Below are 20,224 nucleotides of genomic sequence, written 5' to 3'. Positions count from 1 at the left end.
AGCCCAAGGGGCAGAGGGCGGAGAGGGTGGGGCCAGCGGGCAGCCCATGGGGCAGGATGGTGGGGCCAGCGGGCAGCCCATGGGGCAGAGGGCAGGGGGTGGTGGGGCCAGCGGGCAGCCCATGGGGCAGAGGGCAGGGGTGGTGGGGCGCGGGCAGCCCATGGGGCAGGGGGCCGGGGGTGGTGGGGCCAGTGGGCAGCCCATGGGGCCGGGGGTGGTGGGGCCAGCGGGCAGCCCATGGGGCAGAGGATGGTGGGGCCAGCGGGCAGCCCATGGGGCAGGGGATGGTGGGGCCAGCGGGCAGCCCATGGGGCAGGGGGTGGTGGGGCCAGCGGGCAGCCCATGGGGCAGGGCAGCGGGGGGGGCAGCCCGGAGGCGGCGGGGCCCTGCACACACACGCCAGGCAGAGGGACACTCTCCTTTATCTGCAGCGCAGCCCCCCCGCCCCCCCCAATAAATTAAGGTCCGTGTCCCGAGGGCAGGTTAAAACGGCGAGTCCCGGCCAGCGGGGCCGGCGCCGGCGGCGCTCTCACTCCTCGGGCTCCAGCAGGAAGGGCGAGGTGACGGCGTGGGCCTGGGCGATGGCCGCCAGCTCCTTGAGGAACTCGCTGAAGATGACGGCGCAGTACACGGCGTTCCTCACCCGCAGGGCCTCGCTCTGCTTCTCCGCGCCCGCCGGCGCCTCCCGCACCTGCTGCAGCGCCAGCTGGGCCGCCTGCCGCGCCCGCGTCGGGCTGTGGGTGTGCCGCAGGATCAGCTCCCCGATGGACGGCTTGCGGCTCTTCACTGCGGGCAGAGAGCGGGGTGAGCCGGGCCCGGCTCCCGGGGGGGCAGAGAGCGGGGTGAGCCGGGCCCGCCCCGGGGCAGAGAGCGGGGAGCCGGGCCGCCCCGGGGGCAGAGAGCGGGGAGAGCCGGGACTGGCTCCGGGTGCGGGCAGAGAGCGGGTGAGCCGGGCCCGGCCCCGGGGCAGAGAGCGGGGAGCTGGGCCCGGCTCCCGGGGGCAGAGAGCGGGGAGCCGGGCCTGGCTCCCGGGGCAGAGCGGGGGAGCCGGGCCCGGCCCGGGGGGCAGAGAGCGGGGGGAGCTGGGCCCGGCTCCCGGGGGGCAGAGAGCGGGGGGAGCCGGGCCTGGCTCCCGGGGGGCAGAGGGCGGGGTGAGCCGGGCCCGGCTCCCGGGGCAGAGAGCGGGGAGCCGGGCCTGGCTCCTGGGAGAGAGCGGGGAGAGCGGGCCTGGCTCCGGGGGCAGAGAGCGGATGAGCCGGGCCCGGCTCCGGGGGCAGAGAGCGGGTGAGCCGGGCCCGGCTCCCGGGGGGGCAGAGAGCGGGTGAGCCGGGCCCGGCTCCCGGGGGGGCAGAGAGCGGGGGGGAGCACGGGGTGGGCCAGGCCTGGCTCCCGGGGGGGGCAGAGAGCAGGGAGGGCCTGGCTCCCGGGGGGTAGTGACACGGAGCAGCTGGACACGCCCCTGGAGGGGGATTACAGAGGGGCCGGGGGGCTCTGGGCTCTGATCCGACCCGGCGCTAACCCAGGACTCAATCGCTGGGTCCAGACCCCCAGGCACCCCCCTGCTGTTCCGGCGGGCACAGTCACTGCAGAGTCAGGCCGGGGGGTGCCTGGCTCCCTTTGGGTACAAGTCTCCTGCTGGGTCCCACCAGGGGCACTCACTGAGGGGGCTCCCGGCGTGTCGCGGGGGCTGGGGGCTCCGAGGGTTGGCCCCTGGGGGAGGAGCCGAGGGGCTGACCCCAGCGAGTGTGACCTGGAGGGGGCTGATGCCAGGGGAGCCGGGCAAGGGTGCCAGGCTGGGGGAGCCAGGAGAGGGCGTCAGGCCGGGGGAGCCAGGCCGGGGGAGCCGGGCCGGGGGAGCTGGGCTGGGGGAGCCGGGTGAGGACACTGAGCCAGGGGAGCCGGGAGAGAGCACCGGGCCGGGGGAGCTGGGTGAGGACGCTGAGCTGGGGGAGCCCGGCCCAGGGAGCCGGGAGAGGGCGCCGGGCCGGGGGTGCCGAGCTGAGGGTGCCGGGAGAGGGCGCCGGGCCGGGGGAGCCAGGCGAAGGCACCGGGCCGGGGGCACCGGGAGAGGGCGCCGGGCCGGGCGAATGGTGACACCAGGGACCCCTGTGCCCACAGGGGTGGGCCGGCTCTGCCCCGAAGCGGGTGGCAGCCCCCCAGGCCCCGGCCCTACCCAGCGTCTCGGAGCGGCGCAGGGCCGGCGCGGCGTTGGGGGCGTCGGCCCAGTCCAGCTGGCTGCGGGCGAGCAGGTACTTGCGGGCTTTGAAGAGCAGGGCGGGGAAGTCGTCCTGCCGGGCGGCGAAGCTCTCAATCTTGTTCTTCACCGAGCCCAGCACCTGCAAGGCAGGCGGTTCAGTGCCACGGCCTGTGCCAGGCTGGGCTGCAGGGGGCTGCGTCCGGGGACCCCACAACCTGCAGCTCCCCACGGGCTCAGCCTGAAGCCGGGCGCCCCCCGCCCGCGGGTCACTGCCCTGCCCCTGAGCTGAGAGGCCCACGTGCCCGGGCGGTACCTGCAGCAGGGACTTGACGCTGGGCTGGAAGACCATGTTGGTGTTGAGCAGGAAGGAGCGGAGCAGGGGCTGCGGGTAGCAGGCGAGTCGCGCCACCAGCCCCGTCAGCAGCACGTTGACGTACAGCGAGTTCTGCACCATGTTCTCCAGCTTCGCCAGCAGCACGGCCACGAAGGGACCTGCGCGGGGCACGGCGTCAGCCAGGACCTGCCCCTGCCGCTGCCGCCCCCTGCCCGCCGGGCGCCGGCCTCCCTGCTGCCCCGGCCCCAGCCACCCCTGCCCGCCGGGCGCCGGCCTGTCCCTGCCACCCAGGCCCCAGCCACCCCTGCCCGCCGGGCACCGGCCTGTCCCTGCCACCCAGGCCCCAGCCACCCCTGCCCTCCGGGCCCCAGCCTGTCCCTGCCCGCCGGGCCCCAGCCTGCCCCTGCCACCCAGGCCCCTGCCTCTCCCTGCCGCCCCTGCCCGCCGGGCCCCAGCCTGTCCCTGCCGCCCCTGCCACCCGGGCCCCTGCCTCTCCTGCCGCCCCTGCCCGCCGGGCCCCAGCCTGTCCCTGCCCGCCGGGCGCCGGCCTCTCCTGCCACCCAGGCCCCAGCCACCCCCTGCCCGCCGGGCGCCGGCCTGTCCCTGCCACCCCCTGCCCACCCGGCCCCTGCTGCCCCCTGCCCACCGGGCCCGAGCCTGTCCCGGCCTCCCGGGCCCCTGCCTCACCCTGCCCGCCGGGCCCCAGCCTGCCCCTGCCTCTCCCTGCCCGCCGGGCCCCAGCCTGCCCCTGCCACCCGGGCCCCTGCCTCTCCTGCCTGCCGGGCCCCAGCCTGCCCCTGCCACCCGGGCCCCTGCCTCTCCCTGCCCGCCGGGCCCCAGCCTGCCCCTGCCACCCGGGCCCCTGCCTCTCCCTGCCTGCCGGGCCCCAGCCTGCCCCTGCCACCCGGGCCCCTGCCTCTCCCTGCCTCCCCATGCCCGCCGGGCCCCAGCCTGTCCCTGCCGCCCCCTGCCCGCCGGGCGCCGGCCTGTCCCTGCCACCCGGGCCCCTGCCGCGCCCGGCCGCCCCCTGCCCCCCGGGCCCCAGCCTGCCCCTGCCACCCAGGCCCGTGCCTCTCCCTGCCCCTGCCACCCGGGCCCCTGCCGCCCCTGCCCGCCAGGCCCCAGCCTGTCCCTGCCCGCCGGGCGCCGGCCTGTCCCTGCCACCCCTGCCCACCGGGCCCCTGCTGCCCCTGCCCACCGGGCCCCAGCCTGCCCCTGCCACCCAGGCCCCAGCCTGCCCCTGCCACCCGGGCCCCTGCCTCTCCCTGCCCGGGCCCCAGCCTGCCCCTGCCACCCGGGCCCCTGCCTCTCCCCTGCCCGCCGGGCCCCAGCCTGTCCCTGCCACCCAGGCCCCTGCCTCTCCTGCCGCCCCTGCCACCCGGGCCCCTGCCCCCTGCCCGCCGGGCCCCAGCCTGTCCCTGCCGCCCCTGCCCGCCGGGCGCCGGCCTGTCCCTGCCACCCAGGCCCCGGCCTCTCCCTGCCGGCCCCTGCCACCCGGGCCCCTGCCGCCCCCTGCCCGCCGGGCCCCAGCCTGTCCCTGCCCGCCGGGCCCCAGCCTGTCCCTGCCACCCGGGCCCCTGTCGCCCCCTGCCTGCCAGGTGCCGGCCTGTCCCTGCCCGCTGGGTGCCAGCCTCTCCCTGCCTCCCCCTGCCCGCCAGGCCCCAGCCTCCCCCATGTGAGGAAGTGGGAATGTTAATGTTTTCTCTGCATCCCATGGGGGGCCGGTGAGGCAGCAGGGAGGGGAGCGTTGGCCTGGGAGGTTGCAGAGGGAGGCCAGAAAGGAGACGGCTGGGGGGAGTTTCAGTTTGGAGCTGACTGGGAAATGGAGAGGGGCCCCGATGGGGCTGTGGCCCCCCTGGTGCCCCCCAAGATGGACCTGACTGAGGGGGTCCTGTTATCTGTGCCTGCAAGGCCTGTCTGGGACTGTGTTCCTGTCGGCTAAATAAACCTTCTGCTTTACTGGCTGGCTGAGAGTCCTGGTGAATCGGCAGGGAGACCGGGGGTGTAGGGCCTGGCTCCCCCACACTCTGTGACACCCTGCCCACCAGGCCCCCGCCGCCCCCCGCCCGCCAGGCCCCCGCCTCCCCCCGCCCACTGGGCACCAGCCACTCCCTGCCTCCCCCAGCCCCTGCCCGCCTGCCCACGAGCCCCTGCGAGGCACCAGCCTGCCCCTGCCCACTGGGGTGCCCCCGTTTCCCACCCCCCTGAGCCAGCCAGTCCCCGCCAGAGGGGACAGGTCCATTGCAGGCCATTAGCCAGGCTCCGGCGCCGGCGCCGGGACGCCGCCCCGCCCACACTCACCTGTGAAGGGCTGGCTGGGCGGCTGCCCCGGGGCGCGCTGGGGGCTGCTGACAAGCTGGGCCAGGGGCTCCGGCGGCCGGGACTGTGTTGGGGCCCCCCCCGAGGCGAGCGGAGCCGGGCGCTCGGAGAACCTCTCCTCGGCCTCCTCCTGCTCCCCCCGGGAGAGGGGCCCGGCGGGCGACTGCCCAGCCCCGCTCTGCAGCTCCGCCTCCAGCTCCCGCAGCTCCCGCGAGAAGCTCTCGATGCTCAAGCTGGAGCCGTTGGGCTCGCCGGGCGCCTGGGCCAGCAGCTCGTCAACCAGGGAGTCCACGGACGGCTGCTCCCAGGCCGGGGCCGGGGCCGGGGTGCTGGGGGAGCCGTTCTCCGCCTGGGCCTTCAGCCGCTCCCGCCCCGAGCCGGCAGAGGGGGGGCCCCGGCGCACCTTCTTCACCGCCACGTCCCCGTCTGGCCTGCCCGGCCGGCTCGGCTCCAGCCCGGGGGCCCCGTTCAGGAGGGGGGCCGAGTCCTCGACGTCGGGCACGGGGGGGGCGGCGCTGGGCTCACTGCTGCTGGGAGCCCCGGGGGCCCCGCCCCCCTCCTCTGGCAGGCCCCTCTTCTTAGTGCGCGGGGTGGCGGGGCCCGGGGGGCCGGGGCCCGGGCGCTCCCCGTCGTAGGGGGCTGACCAGACGCGGCAGGCCAGCACGCACTGCTCCACGCTGAGCTGAGCGTCCCGCAGGTACTCCAGGTAGTTCCCGTCCAGCTCCGCCACCTCCTCCCACCTGGCCGGGCGGTGGCAGGGGCTCCCGCTGGGCGTGGCCAGGCCGGGCGAGCGGGGGGCCGGGCTCCCCGCCTCCGAGCTGCAGCTCTGCTGGCGCATGAAGAAGGCGAGGCGGGAGGGCGTGGAGGGCTTGGGCACCGTGACCACCGAGGAGGTGTCCACGGTGGGGCTCCCGTGGGCTGCGGGGGAGAGCCGAGAGGGGGCGTTACCGCAGGCCTGGCCCCTGCGCCCGGGGGGGATGGAGACCTGTCCGTGGGCTGCGGGGGGAGAGCCGAGAGGGGGCATTACCGCAGGCCTGGCCCCCGCCCCGGGGGGGATGGAGACCTGCCCGTGGGGCTCCCGTGGGCTGCGGGGGAGAGCCGAGAGGGGGCGTTACCGCAGGCCTGGCCCCCGCCCTGTGGTGGGATGGAGACCTGTCCGTGGGCTGCGGGGGAGAGCCGAGAGGGGGCGTTACCTCAGGCCTGGCCCCTGCCCCCAGGGGGGGATGGAGACCTGACTGTGGGGCGCCCGTGGGCTGCGGGGGAGAGCCGAGAGGGGCGCACGCAGGCCTGGCCCCTGCCCCCAGGGGGGGATGGAGACCTGCCCGTGGGGCTCCCGTGGGCTGCGGGGGAGAGCCGAGAGGGGGCGTTACCGCAGGCCTGGCCCCCGCCCTGTGGTGGGATGGAGACCTGTCCGTGGGCTGCGGGGGGAGAGCCGAGAGGGGGCGTTACCGCAGGCCTGGCCCCCGCCCCGGGGGGGGGATGGAGACCTGCCCGTGGGGCTCCCGTGGGCTGCGGGGGAGAGCCGAGAGGGGGCGTTACCGCAGGCCTGGCCCCCGCCCCAGGGCAGGATGGAGACCTGCCCGTGGGGCTCACGGCTGGGCTGGCCAGCAGGCAGCCACACCAGGGCTGGACGCCCCGAGCGGCCCCCCGTCTCCCGGGTGGGCACATGCCCCCCTGGCTCCAGGTGAGGACAGACAGCACCTCCCGCCGGCCTGACTCCCAGCGAGCACGCCGAGGGCCCCCTTCCCCCCAGCGGCTCCGTGGGAAGGGCCCGGGGCAGCCCACCTTTGGCCCAGGTGGCGTGCTCCTCCCGGTCGGGCGCGGGCAGGCCCTCGGCCCGGCAGCAGCGCGGGATCAGCGACAGGAACTTGGCGGCCGTCTTGCCGTAGATGTCCAGGTCCTTCACCGCCCGCCTCTGGCTCAGCATGACGTGGCTGCAGGGGATCAGGTACCTGGGGGCAGTGGGCAGCCCGGTCACCCCCGGCCGTCCCAGCAGGGACCCAGCTGCCCGCCCTCAGCCCGCTGTTCCCAGGGGCTCCCGGGCAGAGCCATGCCGGGAGCGGGCGCTAGGGGGCGCTGTGCTCCAGGGCCCCGGGGTGACGCGCCCCCAGCTCGGAGGGGCTCGGGGGGCTCTCCAGGGGCCCTGCTCAGACGGCCCCGGCCCCCCCCGCCGCTGGGCACTGGCTGTGCCGGCTGCACATCCCCAGGCCGAGCTCCTCCCCCCCCCTGCGGGCCCCCGGGGGCTCCAGGCCTGGGCGGGGGCAGGCGCACCCCGAAGGGCTCTGGGGAAGGCTGCCCCTGCCAGGCGACAGCGAGGGGGCCCGCGGCCCTGCCACGGCACTGGGGCTCCCCATGGGGCCAAGCCGCAGCCATGGGGCCGCTGGAGAGCCTCCGCTCTACCCCCCGCCCCGGCAGACCCAGGGGAAGCGAGGCACCGAGCGGGAAGCCAGGAGGCAGCGCGCCGGCCGGGTCACCTCAGCACCAGCTGCAGCATCACGTCCTCGCAGTTCAGGTTCAGCAGCGTGCGGAAGAGACTCAGAGACACCATGCAGAGCTGCGGGGAGAGAGGAGGGGTTGGGGGCTGGGCCGCATGGCGGGCACTGGGTGCCCCAGGCTGGCTCCTGGCGCTTGCCAGCACTAGCAGCGGGGCAGCACCGTGGCCAGCTCCTGCCCGTCGGAACGTCCCCGGGGGAGCTGAGCACTCGGGGCGTCAGGCCCATGGAACCCCAAACCAGGGAGCTGGGAGGAGGGCAGGGCCCATCCCTGGGAGCTGGAAGGAGCTGGGGGCCCAACCCTCGGAGCTGGGGGAAGTTGTGAGCCTGTACCCAGAAGCTGAGAGGTGCTGGGACCCTGTCCCCAGGAGCTGGGGGGAGCTGGGGCCCGTCCCCAGGAGCTGGGGGGAGCTGGGGGCCCGTGCCCGGGAGCTGGGGGGAGCTGGGGGCCCGTCCCCGGGAGCTGCGGGGAGCTGGAGCCCGTCCCCGGGAGCTGCGGGGAGCTGGGGCCTGTACCCGGGAGCTGCGGGGAGCTGGGGGCCCATCCCTGGGAGCTGGGGGAGCTGGAGCCCGTCCCCGGGAGCTGGGGAGAGATGGGGGCCCATGCCCGGGAGCTGGGGGGAGCTGGGGCCCGTCCCCGGGAGCTGGGGCCCGTCCCCGGGAGCTGGGGGAGCTGGGGCCCGTCCCCGGGAGCTGCGGGGAGCTGGGGCCCGTCCCCGGGAGCTGCGGGGAGCTGGGGCCCATCCCCGGGAGCTGGGGCCCGTCCAGGGGAGCTGGGGGAGCTGGGGCCCGTCCCGGGAGCTGGGAGCTGGGGCCCGTCCCCGGGAGCTGCGGGGAGCTGGGGGAGCTGGGGCCCGTCCCCAGGAGCTGCGGGGAGCTGGGGCCCGTCCCCGGGAGCTGGGGGAGCTGGGGCCCGTCCCCGGGAGCTGGGGCCCGTCCCCAGGAGCTGGGGGAGCTGGGGCCCGTCCCCGGGAGCTGCAGGGAGCTGGGGCCCGTCCCCAGGAGCTGGGGGAGCTGGGGCCCGTCCCCGGGAGCTGCAGGGAGCTGGGGCCCGGCCCCGGGAGCGGCAGGGAGCTGGGGCCCGTCCCCGGGAGCTGCGGGGAGCTGGGGCCCATCCCCGGGAGCTGGGGGAGCTGGGGCCTGTACCCGGGAGCTGCGGGGAGCTGGGGCCCGTCCCCGGGAGCTGGGGGAGCTGGGGTCCATCCCCGGGAGCTGCGGGGAGCTGGGGCCCGTCCCCGGGAGCTGGGGGAGCTGGGGCCCATCCCGGGGAGCTGGGGCCCGTCCCTGGGAGCTGGGGGAGCTGGGGCCCGTCCCGGGGAGCTGCAGGGAGCTGGGGCCCGTCCCCGGGAGCTGGGGGAGCTGGGGCCCGTCCCCGGGAGCTGCGGGGAGCTGGGGCCCGTCCCCGGGAGCTGCGGGGAGCTGGGGCCCATCCCCGGGAGCTGGGGCCCGTCCCCGGGAGCTGCGGGGAGCTGGGGCCCGTCCCCGGGAGCTGGGGGAGCTGGGGCCCATCCCCGGGAGCTGGGGCCCGTCCAGGGGAGCTGGGGGAGCTGGGGCCCGTCCCCGGGAGCTGCGGGGAGCTGGGGCCCATCCCCGGGAGCTGGGGCCCGTCCAGGGGAGCTGGGGGAGCTGGGGCCCGTCCCCGGGAGCTGGGGGAGCTGGGGCCCGGCCCCGGGAGCTGGGGGAGCTGGGGCCCGTCCCCGGGAGCTGCAGGGAGCTGGGGCCCGTCCCCAGGAGCTGGGGGAGCTGGGGCCCGTCCCCGGGAGCTGCAGGGAGCTGGGGCCCGTCCCCGGGAGCTGCGGGGAGCTGGGGCCCGTCCCCGGGAGCTGCGGGGAGCTGGGGCCCGTCCCCGGGAGCTGGGGCCCGTCCAGGGGAGCTGGGGGAGCTGGGGCCCGTACCCGGGAGTTGGCGGCGATGCGGGCGACGAGCGTGTCGAGGATGGTGCTGTGGTCGTGCCGGTGCAGCAGGATGAAGCGCAGGAAGGTTTGGAGCAGGGCCGGGTCGCTGACGCTGCGCAGGAAGAGCTCCAGGTACGCCGTGCTGGCCATCAGCTCCTCCACCGCCGTCTGCGGGACAGCCGCACCGTCGGGACCCCTCAACGCCGGCGAGCCCCCGAGCCGCAGGGCTCGGCCACTGGGGACCCCCCGGCCACAGGGCTCGGCCACCGGGGACACACACCTACCCCCCACCACAGGGCTCGGATGCTGGGGACCCCCCCACCCCCAGCCAAAGGGCTCGGCCGCCGGAGACCCCCCCAAACACCCCCGCAGCAGCTGAGCCAGGCCGGGGGGCAGGCGAGAGTGGGGGCGCATTCCCCATGCCAGCAGCGTCCCCTCCCCGCTCTGGGCCTACCTTGTGCAGGGCCGGGCCCATCACGGGCACCAGGAAGCCGTTATGGACGTAATCCACCAGCTGCTTCTGCACCAGCGGGTGGGCAACCTGCAGGAGCACAGAGCTCAGAGTGGGCTCCAGGCCACAGAAGGGGCTGCAGGACGCCTGGGTCCCCCCCAGCGCAGCCAGACACCGCGATCTGGGCCACAACTTCCGCTCCACACGGTGCTGGGCAGGGCTGGCTGAGGCGGGCACGGTGCCCCTCGGCCAGGCAGGACGGGGGATCTCGGGGCGGGCACGGTGCTGGGCAGGGCGGGCTGAGGCGGGCACGGTGACCCTCGGCCGGGCAGGACGGGGGATCTCGGGGCGGGCACGGTGCCCCTTGGCCAGGCAGGACGGGATCTCGAGTCGGGCACGGTGCCCCTCGGCCGGGCAGGATGGGGGATCTCGGGGCGGGCACGGTGCTGGGCAGGGCTGGTTGAGGCGGGCACGGTGCCCCTCGGCCGGGCAGGATGGGGGATCTCGGGGCGGGCACGGTGCTGGGCAGGGCTGGCTGAGGCGGGCGCAGTGCCCCTCGGCCGGGCAGGACGGGGGATCTCGGGATGGGGACAGTGCTGGGCAGGGCTGGCTGAGGCGGGCGCAGTGCCCCTCGGCCGGGCAGCATGGGGGATCTCGGGGCAGGCACGGTGCTGGGCAGGGCTGGCTGAGGCGGGCACGGTGCCCCTCGGCCAGGCAGGACGGGGGATCTCAGGACGGGCACAGTGCTGGGCAGGGCTGGCTGAGGCGGGCACGGTGCCCCTCGGCCAGGCAGGACGGGGGATCTCGGGGCAGGCACGGTGCTCGGCAGGGTGGGCTGAGGTGGGCGCAGTGCCCCTCGGCCGGGCAGGACGGGGGATCTCGGGATGGGGACAGTGCTGGGCAGGGCTGGCTGAGGTGAGCACGGTGCCCCTCGGCCAGGCAGGACGGGGGATCTCAGGGCGGGCACAGTGCTGGGCAGGGCGGGCTGAGGCGGGCACGGTGCCCCTCGGCCAGGCAGGACGGGGGATCTCAGGGCGGGCACAGTGCTGGGCAGGGCTGGCTGAGGCGGGCACGGTGCCCCTCGGCCGGGCAGGACGGGGGATCTCGGGGCAGGCACGGTGCTGGGCAGGGCGGGCTGAGGTGGGCGCAGTGCCCCTCGGCCGGGCAGGATGTGGGATCTCGGGTCAGGCACGGTGCTGGGCAGGGTGGGCTGAGGTGGGCGCAGTGCCTCGGCCTGGCAGCACGGGGGATCTCGGGGCGGGCACAGTGCTGGGCAGGGCGGGCTGAGGCGGGCACGTTGCCCCTCGGCCGGGCAGGATGGGGGATCTCGGGGCGGGCACGGTGCTGGGCAGGGCGGGCTGAGGTGGGCACGTTGCCCCTCGGCCGGGCAGGACGGGGATCTCGGGGCGGGCACGGTGCTGGGCAGGGCGGGCTGAGGCGGGCACGGTGCCCCTCGGCCAGGCAGGACGGGGGATCTCGGGGCGGGCACGGTGCTGGGCAGGGCGGGCTGAGGCGGGCGCCCACGGGCTGCGGCCTGCCCACCTGGATGACGGCGTTGCAGAACTCCAGCGAGTTCATGAAGAGGACGAGCGCGGGCACCCCCATCCAGTCCTCGCGGCGCAGGCAGTGCCAGTCGTCCGCCCGCACCTCGATCTTGCGGGGCAGCGAGGAGTAGAGGGCGCTGAGGCCCGTGGCGAGGACCTGGGGGCACAGGAGCGGCGAAAGGCTGAGGGTTAGGGAGAGCCCCCAGCAGGGGGGCACCAGCTGCCAGGCGCTGCCCCCACAGACGCTGCCTGCCCCACAGAGCCCACCCAGCCCGGGGAAGGGCCCGGCTCGAGTCCCGCAGCCGCTGAGCAGCTGGCCCCTCCCCTGCAGCTGGAGCTCAGTGGGGCGTGTTGGGGGTGTGGACCCCCCAGGCAGGTCCCAGGCGCCAGAGGGCCGAGTGCCCAGCGCAGCTCAATGCCAGCTCCCCCAGCCCACGCCTGCCAAGCAGAGCTGCAGTGCCCACACCCCCTCCGACAAGGCCTCGCTCTCCCCGGGACGGGGAAACTGAGGCACGGTGGCAGGTAGGCTCTGTAGAAGGACAGGGCTTGCCCAAGGTTACTCTCCAAGCTGGCAGCAGCGCTGTGAATGGGACCCAGGGGTCCCGGCTCCATTCCCTGCTCGTCCCTCTAGCAATACGTCCCCCCAGAGAACACCCCGTGCCCCCGGGGGGGGGGGAGCCCCTGGGGTCGTCCCGTCCCGTCCCGTCCCGCTGGCTCCGGCCGGGGGGAGCCCTGGGGCTGGCCCGTCCTGTCCCGTCCCGTCCCACTGGCTCCGGCCGGGGGGAGCCCTGGGGCCGTCCCGTCCCGTCCCGTCCCGCTGGCTCCGGCCGGGGGGGAGCCCTGGGGCCGGCCTGTCCCGCTGGCTCCGGCCGGGGGGAGCCCTGGGGCCAGCCCGGCCCGTCCCGTCCCGCTGGCTCCGGCCGGGAGCCCTGGGCTGGCCCGTCCCGTCCTGGCCCCGCTGGCTCCGGCTGGGGAGCCCTGGGGCCGTCCCGTCCCGTCCCGCTGGCTCCGGCCGGGGGGGAGCCCTGGGGCCGGCCTGTCCCGCTGGCTCCGGCCGGGGGGGAGCCCTGGGGCCGTCCCGTCCCGTCCCGCTGGCTCCGGCCGGGGGGAGCCCTGGGGCCGGCCGGTCCCCTCCCACTGGCTCCGGCCGGGGGGGAGCCCTGGGGCTGGCCCGTCCCGGCCCGGCCCGCGGGCTCCGGCCGGGGGGGAGCGCTGGGGCCGGCCCATCCCGTCCCGCTGGCTCCGGCCGGGGGGGAGCCCTGGGGCCGGCCCGTCCCGTCCCGCTGGCTCCAGCTGGGGGGAGCCCTGGGGCCGGCCCGTCCCGTCCCGCTGGCTCTGGCAGGCCCGGCCGGGGGGGAGCCCCTGGGGCCGGCCCGTCCCGTCCCGCTGGCTCCGGCCGGGGGGAGCCCTGGGGCCGGCCCGGCCCGGCCCGTCCCGCTGGCTCCGGCCGGGGGGGAGCCCTGGGGCCGGCCTGTCCCGCTGGCTCCGGCCGGGGGGAGCCCTGGGGCCAGCCCGTCCTGTCCCGCTGGCTCTGGCCGGGGGTAGCCCTGGGGCCGGCCCGTCCCGTCCGCTGGCTCGGCGGGCCCGGCCGGGGGGGAGCCCCTGGGGCCGGCCCGTCCCGTCCTGTCCCGCTGGCTCCGGCCGGGGGGAGCCCTGGGGCCGGCCCGTCCTGTCCCGCAGGCTCCGGCCGGGGAGCCCTGGGGCCGCCCGTCCCGCCCCGCTGGCTCCGGCTGGGAGCCCTGGGGCCGGCCTGTCCCGCTGGCTCCGGCCGGGGAGCCCTGGGGCCGGCCCCCATCCCGTCCGCTGGCTCCGGCCGGGAGCCCTGGGCCGGCCCGTCCCGCCCCGCTGGCTCCGGCCGGGGAGCCCTGGGCTGGCCTGTCCCGCTGGCTCCGGCCGGGGGGGAGCCCTGGGGCCGGCCCGTCCCGTCCCGCTGGCTCCGGCTGGGGGGAGCTCCTGGGGCTGGCCCGTCCCGTCCCGCTGGCTCCGTCCGGGGAAGAGCCCCTGGGGCCGGCCCGTCCCGTCCCGCTGGCTCCGTCCGGGGAAGAGCCCCTGGGGCCGGCCCGTCCCGTCCCGCTGGCTCGGCGGGCCCGGCCGGGGAGGAGCCCGGGCGCCCAGGCCGCGGGGACCCGTACCGGGCAGAAGTAGGAGCTGTCGGTGATGTAGGTGGCCACGGCGCGGTTGCCGGCGGCCATGGCCAGCAGCAGCAGCAGGGCGTCGCGGGCCTGCTGCCCCGTGGGCCCCTCGTGGTGGATGAAGGGGACGAGCAGGGAGAAGAGCAGCAGGTCGCCGGGGCCCTGCTCCGTGGGCTGGTGGAAGAAGAGCTCCAGCAGCGCCGGGTCCTTGGCCACGCAGCCGCAGAGCTGGTTGAGCAGCAGCACCAGGCTGCTCTGCAGGGCGGGCGCGGCCGGCTCGGTGCACAGGCTCAGCAGCTGCAGCAGCGGGCGCCGCACGGGCGGGTGGCGCAGCAGGGGCTGGTGGCTCTGGCTGATCAGCATCTCGTAGAGCTTCAGCTGCTCCGCCCGCTGCTCCTCGCTGCCATCCCGCTGCAGGTGCCAGTGCAGGAGGCGCTCGAGCAGGTTCTCCACCAGCACCAGCTGCAGGATGGGCCCGGCGCCCGCCCCGGCGCCCGCCCGCTCCTCCGCCAGCAGCGTCAGCATCTGGTAGGTGTTGTTCCGCACGGCGCTCGCGTCGTCCGCCGCGCCCGGGCCCGGCTTGGGGCCCCGCTTCTCCAGGACCCTCAGCACCTGGGGAGACAGCAGCAGCGCTGAGCGAGGGGGACGGGGGGGCAGGCGCTGAGCGAGGGGGACGGGGGGGCAGGCGCTGAGCGAGGGGGACGGGGGCAGGCGCTGAGCGAGGGGACGGGGGCAGACGCTGAGCGAGGGGACGGGGGCAGGCGCTGAGCGAGGGGACGGGGGCAGGCGCTGAGCGAGGGGGACGGGGTGGCAGGCGCTGAGCGAGGGGACCGGGGGCAGGCGCTGAGCGAGGGGGACGGGGGTGGCAGGCGCTGAGCGAGGGGACCGGGGGCAGGCGCTGAGCGAAGGGGGACCGGGGCAGGCGCTGAGCGAGGGGACGGGGGCAGGCGCTGAGCGAGGGGACAGGGGCAGGCGCTGAGCGAGGGGATGGGGCAGGCGCTGAGCGAGGGGACAGGGGCAGGTGCTGAGCGAGGGGACGGGGGCAGGCGCTGAGCGAGGGGACAGGGGCAGGCGCTGAGCGAGGGGACGGGGGCAGGCGCTGAGCGAGGGGACAGGGGCAGGCGCTGAGCGAGGGGATGGGGGCAGGCGCTGAGCGAGGGGAGACAGGGGCAGGTGCTGAGCGAGGGGATGGGGGCAGGCGCTGAGCGAGGGGACCGGGGGCAGGTGCTGAGCGAGGGGGACGGGGGCGGCAGGCACTGAGCGAGGAGATGGGGGCAGGCGCTGAGCGAGGGGACGGGGGCAGGCACTGAGCGAGGGGCAGCACACGCTGAGTGGGGGCAGGGCGCAGGGGAGGGCAGCACACGCGGTATGAGCAGGGCGGGGGTGGTATTCGCTGAGCAGGGGAGGGCGCGGGGGTGACAGGTGCTGAGTGGGGGCAGGGCGCGGGGCAGCACACGCGGTATTTGCAGGGCGGGGCGGTATTGGCTGAGCAGGGGAGGGCGCGGGGGTGACAGGTGCTGAGTGGGGCAGGGCGCGGGGGTGACAGGCGCTGAGTGGGGGCAGGGCGCGGGGGCAGCACACGGTATGAGCAGGGCGGGGCGGTATTGGCTGAGCAGGGGAGGCGCGGGGGTGACAGGAGCTGAGTGGGGGCAGGGCGCGGGGGGGCAGCACACGCGGTATGAGCAGGGCGGGGGGCGGTATTGGCTGAGCAGGGGAGGGCGCGGGGGTGACAGGCGCTGACTGGGGGCAGGGCGCAGGGGCAGCACACGCGGTATGAGCAGGGCGGGGGGTATTGGCTGAGCAGGGGAGGGCGCGGGGGTGACAGGTGCTGAGTGGGGCAGGGCGCGGGGGCAGCACACGGTATGAGCAGGGCGGGGGCGGTATTCGCTGAGCAGGGGAGGCGCGGGGGTGACAGGTGCTGAGGGGGGCAGGGCGGGGGTGACAGGCGCTGAGTGGGGCAGGGCAGGGGGCAGCACACGCGGTATGAGCAGGGCGGGGTGGTATTCGCTGAGCAGGGGAGGGCGCGGGGGTGACAGGCGCTGAGTGGGGGCAGGGCAGGGGCAGCACACGCGGTATGAGCAGGGCGGGGGGCGGTATTGGCTGAGCAGGGGAGGGCGCGGGGTGACAGGCGCTGACTGGGGGCAGGGCGCAGGGGCAGCACACGCGGTATGAGCAGGGCGGGGCGGTATTGGCTGAGCAGGGGGGAGGGCGCGTGGGGTGACAGGCGCTGAGTGGGGGGGCAGGGCGCGGGGGGGCAGCACACGCGGTATGAGCAGGGCGGGGGGGCAGTATTGGCTGAGCAGGGGGGAGGGCGCGTGGGGTGACAGGCGCTGACTGGGGGCAGGGCAGGGGCAGCACACGCGGTATGAGCAGGGCGGGGCGGTATTCGCTGAGCAGGGGAGGGCGCGGGGGTGACAGGCGCTGACTGGGGGCAGGGCGCGGGGGCAGGCGCTGAGTGGGGGCAGGGCGCGGGGGTGACAGGCGCTGAGTGGGGGCGCAGGGCTCGGGGGGGGCAGCACACGCGGTATGAGCAGAGCGGGGGGGCGGTATTCGCTGAGCAGGGGGGAGGGCGCGGGGGGTGACAGGCGCTGAGTGGGGGGGCAGGGCGCGGGGGCCTCAGGAGGGGCTGTTGGAAATGCTCAGGTGGGCTGGGCACGGTGTGCCCACGGCTTCCCTCAGCTCTGGGACAAAGGGGGGCGGCTGTAATACGTTACGAGGCCCTGGGGAGCCGGGTCCCGCTGCAGCCCCCGCCCCAGCCAGGAGCTGCTGCCACCCCCTTCCCCGTTGTCCAGCTGGGACCTGCAGCCCTCCCCCGCCGGGAGTCGCTCCCCCTCCCCCCAACACACACACACACAGCGCCAGAAGCCCCAGGGTCTCCACGCCCAGCTAGGAACTGGAGCCCCCCACCGTTGCCCAGCTGGGGGGGGCAGGAGCTCCAGTTCCCAGCTGGGCAACATGGGGGGGGGCTGCAGCGGGGACACGGCTCCCCAGGGCCCGTCGGTGGGACGCGCTGGCCACGGGGGCCTGGAGGCTCCTGGCTGGGGGGGGGGGCTGCGGCGGGGACACGGCTCCCCAGGACCCGTCGGTGGGACGCGCTGGCCACGGGGCGCCCTGCAGCACCTTGCTGGGGGGGGGCTGCAGTGGGGACACGGCTCCCCAGGGCCCGTCGGCTGGACGCACTGGCCACGGGGCGCCCTGCGGCGCCCGCCTGGGGGGGGCTGCGGCGGGGACACGGCTCCCCAGGGCCCGTCGGCTGGACGCACTGGCCACGGGGCGCCCTGCGGCTCCTGGCTGGGGGGGGCTGCGGCGGGGACACGGATCCCCAGGGCCCGTCGGCTGGACGCGCTGGCCACGGGGCGCCCTGCGGCTCCTGGCTGGGGGGGGGCTGCAGTGAGGACACGGCTCCCAGGACCCGTCGGCCGGACGCGCTGGCTGGGGCGCCCTGCGGCTCCTGGCTGGGGGGGGGCTGCAGTGAGGACACGGCTCCCCAGGGCCCGTCGGCTGGACGCACTGGCCACGGGGCGCCCTGCGGCTCCTGGCTGGGGCTGTGGCAGGGACACGGCTCCCCAGGGCCCGCCGGCTGGACGCACTGGCCACGGGGCGCCCTGCGGCTCCTGGCTGGGGGCTGCGGGGACACGGCTCCCCAGGGCCCGTCGGCCGGACGCGCTGGCCACGGGGGGCCCTGCGGCTCCTGGCTGGGGGGGGCTGCAGCGGGGACACGGCTCCCCAGGGCCCGTCGGCTGGACACGCTGGGCACGGGGGCCCTGCGGCTCCTGGCTGGGGGCTGCGGCGGGACACGGCTCCCAGGGCCCGTCGGCCGGACGCGCTGGCCACGGGGCCCCTGCGGCTCCTGGCTGGGGCTGCAGTGAGGACACGGCTCCCCAGGGCCCGTCGGCCGGACGCGCTGGCCACGGGGGGCCCTGCGGCTCCTGGCTGGAGGGAGGGACGCAGGCAGCTGGGCCCAGAGGCTCCGGCTCGGAGGCGGTGAGGCCGCGTGGCCGGCCCTGGTGGGAGTGCGGGACCCCGGGGGTCCAGCCTGCTGGGGGGGTCACAGGGGGTGCTCACAGGTGGGGCCTATCTCAGACCCTGGGGACCCCCGCCCCCAGCCGGGAGCTGCAGGGACACCAGCCTTTTCAAAGCAGGGCAGGTCTCGTGGGGTGTTGGGTCCATCAAAGCATGGGGGGTGGGGGGGGACTAGCCCATGGCACCCAGGCCAGGCGCTCCCGGGCTGGCCACACTGTGCCAGGTCTCTGGGACCCGTCCCCCCCTTCCCGGTGCCTGGGCCATGGGCCTGTGATGGAGCAGGGGCTGTCTGTGTGGGGGAGGGGAGAGCAGGGAGGATGTTAGGTGAGGGGCAGGTATTCAGCCTGTCCCATGAGCCTGGCCTGGGGGAGGGGAGGTGACACCTCTGGCTGGGGCTAGACAAAGGGAAGGGGGGAGTGGAGTCAGTCTGCGTTTTGGGAGCTGGGGGGTGGGTTTTCAGGGGATCCTAGGCTGGGATCCAAGCACCCTGAACCCCCAGAAAGGCCAGATTGAGGGGTCCTGGCTCTGAGCACAAGCTGGGCTGTATCCTGGGTTCCTGTTGTTCAATAAACCTTCTGTGTTACTGGCTGGCGGAGAGTCACTGTGGGTCCCAGGAAGAGGGGTGCAGGGCCGGACTCCCCCACACTCCGTGACACGGCCCAGTCCCAGTTCTTACCCCACCCTGTCCCTGGCTGCTCTGCCAACAGCCCCGTGGGCCTCCCGCCCTCCAGGACCCCCAGGCAGCCACGGGCCTGCTCGTTACCCTCAGGCATGGCAGCCCCCGCGGAGGGAAACTGAGGCAGGCGCTGCACTCGGTCAGCACAACTGGTGACCTGGAGACTAAGAGGCCCACCCCAGCTTGGCCCTCAGCCGGGTCTGGAGGACAAAGGGCTGAGGAGAGAGGGGCCCGGTGCCCTACCCGCCGGCTCCAGCCCGAGGGGCACAAAGGGCGGAAGGGAGAGGGGCCCGGTGCCCTACCCGCCGGCTCCAGCCCGAGGGGCACAAAGGACGGAAGGGAGAGGGGCCCGGTGCCCTACCCGCCGGCTCCAGCCCGAGGGGAACAAAGGACGGAAGGGAGAGGGGCCCGGTGCCCTACCCGCCGGCTCCAGCCCGAGGGGCACAAAGGACGGAAGGGAGAGGGGCCCGGTGCCCTACCCGCCGGCTCCAGCCCGAGGGGAACAAAGGACAGAAGGGAGAGGGGCCCGGTGCCCTACCCGCCGGCTCCAGCCCGAGGGGAACAAAGGACAGAAGGGAGAGGGGCCCGGTGCCCTACCCGCCGGCTCCAGCCCGAGGGGAACAAAGGGCTGAGGAGAGAGGGGCCCGGTGCCCTACCCGCCGGCTCCAGCCCGAGGGGAACAAGGGACGGAAGGAGAGGGGCCCGTGCCCTACCCACCGGCTCCAGCCCGAGGGGAACAAAGGACGGAAGGGAGAGGGGCCCGGTGCCCTACCCGCGGCTCCAGCCCGAGGCACAAAGGACGGAAGGGAGAGGGCCCGTGCCCTACCCGCCGGCTCCAGCCCGAGGCACAAAGGACGGAAGGGAGAGGGGCCCGGTGCCCTACCCGCCGGCTCCAGCCCGAGGGGAACAAAGGACGGAAGGGAGAGGGGCCCGGTGCCCTACCCGCCGGCTCCAGCCCGAGGGGAACAAAGGGCTGAGGAGAGAGGGGCCCGGTGCCCTACCCGCCGGCTCCAGCCCGAGGGGAACAAAGGGCTGAGGAGAGAGGGGCCCGGTGCCCTACCCGCCGGCTCCAGCCCGAGGGGAACAAAGCACAGAAGGGAGAGGGGCCCGGTGCCCTACCCGCCGGCTCCAGCCCGAGGGGAACAAAGGACGGAAGGGAGAGGGGCCCGGTGCCCTACCCGCCGGCTCCAGCCCGAGGGGAACAAAGGACGGAAGGGAGAGGGGCCCGGTGCCCTACCTGCCGGCTCCAGCCCGAGGGGAACAAAGGGCTGAGGAGAGAGGGGCCCGGTGCCCTACCCGCCGGCTCCAGCCCGAGGGGAACAAAGGGCTGAGGAGAGGGGCCCGGTGCCCTACCCGCCGGCTCCAGCCCGAGGGGAACAAAGCACAGAAGGGAGAGGGGCCCGGTGCCCTACCCGCCGGCTCCAGCCCGAGGGGAACAAAGGACAGAAGGGAGAGGGGCCCGGTGCCCTACCCACGGCTCCAGCCCGAGGGGAACAAAGGACGGAAGGGAGAGGGGCCCGTGCCCTACCCGCCGGCTCCAGCCCGAGGGGAACAAAGGGCTGAGGAGAGAGGCCCGGTGCCCTACCCGCCGGCTCCAGCCCGAGGAACAAAGGGCGGAAGGGAGAGGGGCCCGTGCCCTACCCGCCGGCTCCAGCCCGAGGGGCACAATGGACGGAAGGGAGAGGGGCCCGTGCCCTACCCGCCGGCTCCAGCCCGAGGGGAACAAGGGACGGAAGGGAGAGGGGCCCGGTGCCCTACCCGCCGGCTCCAGCCCGAGGGGAACAAAGGACAGAAGGGAGAGGGGCCCGGTGCCCTACCCGCCGGCTCCAGCCCGAGGGGAACAAAGGACGGAAGGGAGAGGGGCCCGGTGCCCTACCCACCGGCTCCAGCCCGAGGGGAACAAAGGACGGAAGGGAGAGGGGCCCGGTGCCCTACCCGCCGGCTCCAGCCCGAGGGGAACAAAGGGCGGAAGGGAGAGGCCCGTGCCCTACCCGCCGGCTCCAGCCCGAGGAACAAAGGACAGAAGGGAGAGGGGCCCGGTGCCCTACCCGCCGGCTCCAGCCCGAGGGGCACAAAGGACAGAAGAGGGGCCCGTGCCCTACCCGCCGGCTCCAGCCCGAGGGGAACAAAGGACAGAAGGGAGAGGGGCCCGGTGCCCTAC

The 20,224-nt window shown here is 76.3% G+C and overlaps 1 protein-coding gene across 4 annotated transcripts in view; it reads right to left on the bottom strand.

Annotated features, from left to right (window-relative positions):
• Window positions 1-437: 437 nt before the first annotated feature.
• The window catches only part of FHIP1B (FHF complex subunit HOOK interacting protein 1B), a 42,193-nt gene continuing 22,406 nt past the window's right edge, over window positions 438-20,224 (bottom strand). For all 4 annotated transcript variants that reach the window (XM_039520020.1, XM_039520022.1, XM_039520021.1 and 1 more), the window contains 10 exons: window positions 13,365-13,976; window positions 11,231-11,389; window positions 9,692-9,778; window positions 9,238-9,405; window positions 7,325-7,404; window positions 6,636-6,802; window positions 4,833-5,768; window positions 2,511-2,689; window positions 2,174-2,336; window positions 438-786 (listed from right to left, as the gene is read on the bottom strand). In XM_039520020.1, coding sequence (XP_039375954.1) covers window positions 530-786; window positions 2,174-2,336; window positions 2,511-2,689; window positions 4,833-5,768; window positions 6,636-6,802; window positions 7,325-7,404; window positions 9,238-9,405; window positions 9,692-9,778; window positions 11,231-11,389; window positions 13,365-13,976 — 2,808 coding nt within the window. In that variant the 3' untranslated portion in view covers window positions 438-529. The remainder of the gene's footprint in view (window positions 787-2,173; window positions 2,337-2,510; window positions 2,690-4,832; window positions 5,769-6,635; window positions 6,803-7,324; window positions 7,405-9,237; window positions 9,406-9,691; window positions 9,779-11,230; window positions 11,390-13,364; window positions 13,977-20,224) is intronic.

This window comes from Mauremys reevesii, linkage group 1, assembly GCF_016161935.1.
Source record: "Mauremys reevesii isolate NIE-2019 linkage group 1, ASM1616193v1, whole genome shotgun sequence".
Taxonomy (NCBI): domain Eukaryota; kingdom Metazoa; phylum Chordata; order Testudines; family Geoemydidae; genus Mauremys; species Mauremys reevesii.
This window is presented reverse-complemented; position numbering and strand designations above follow the sequence as displayed.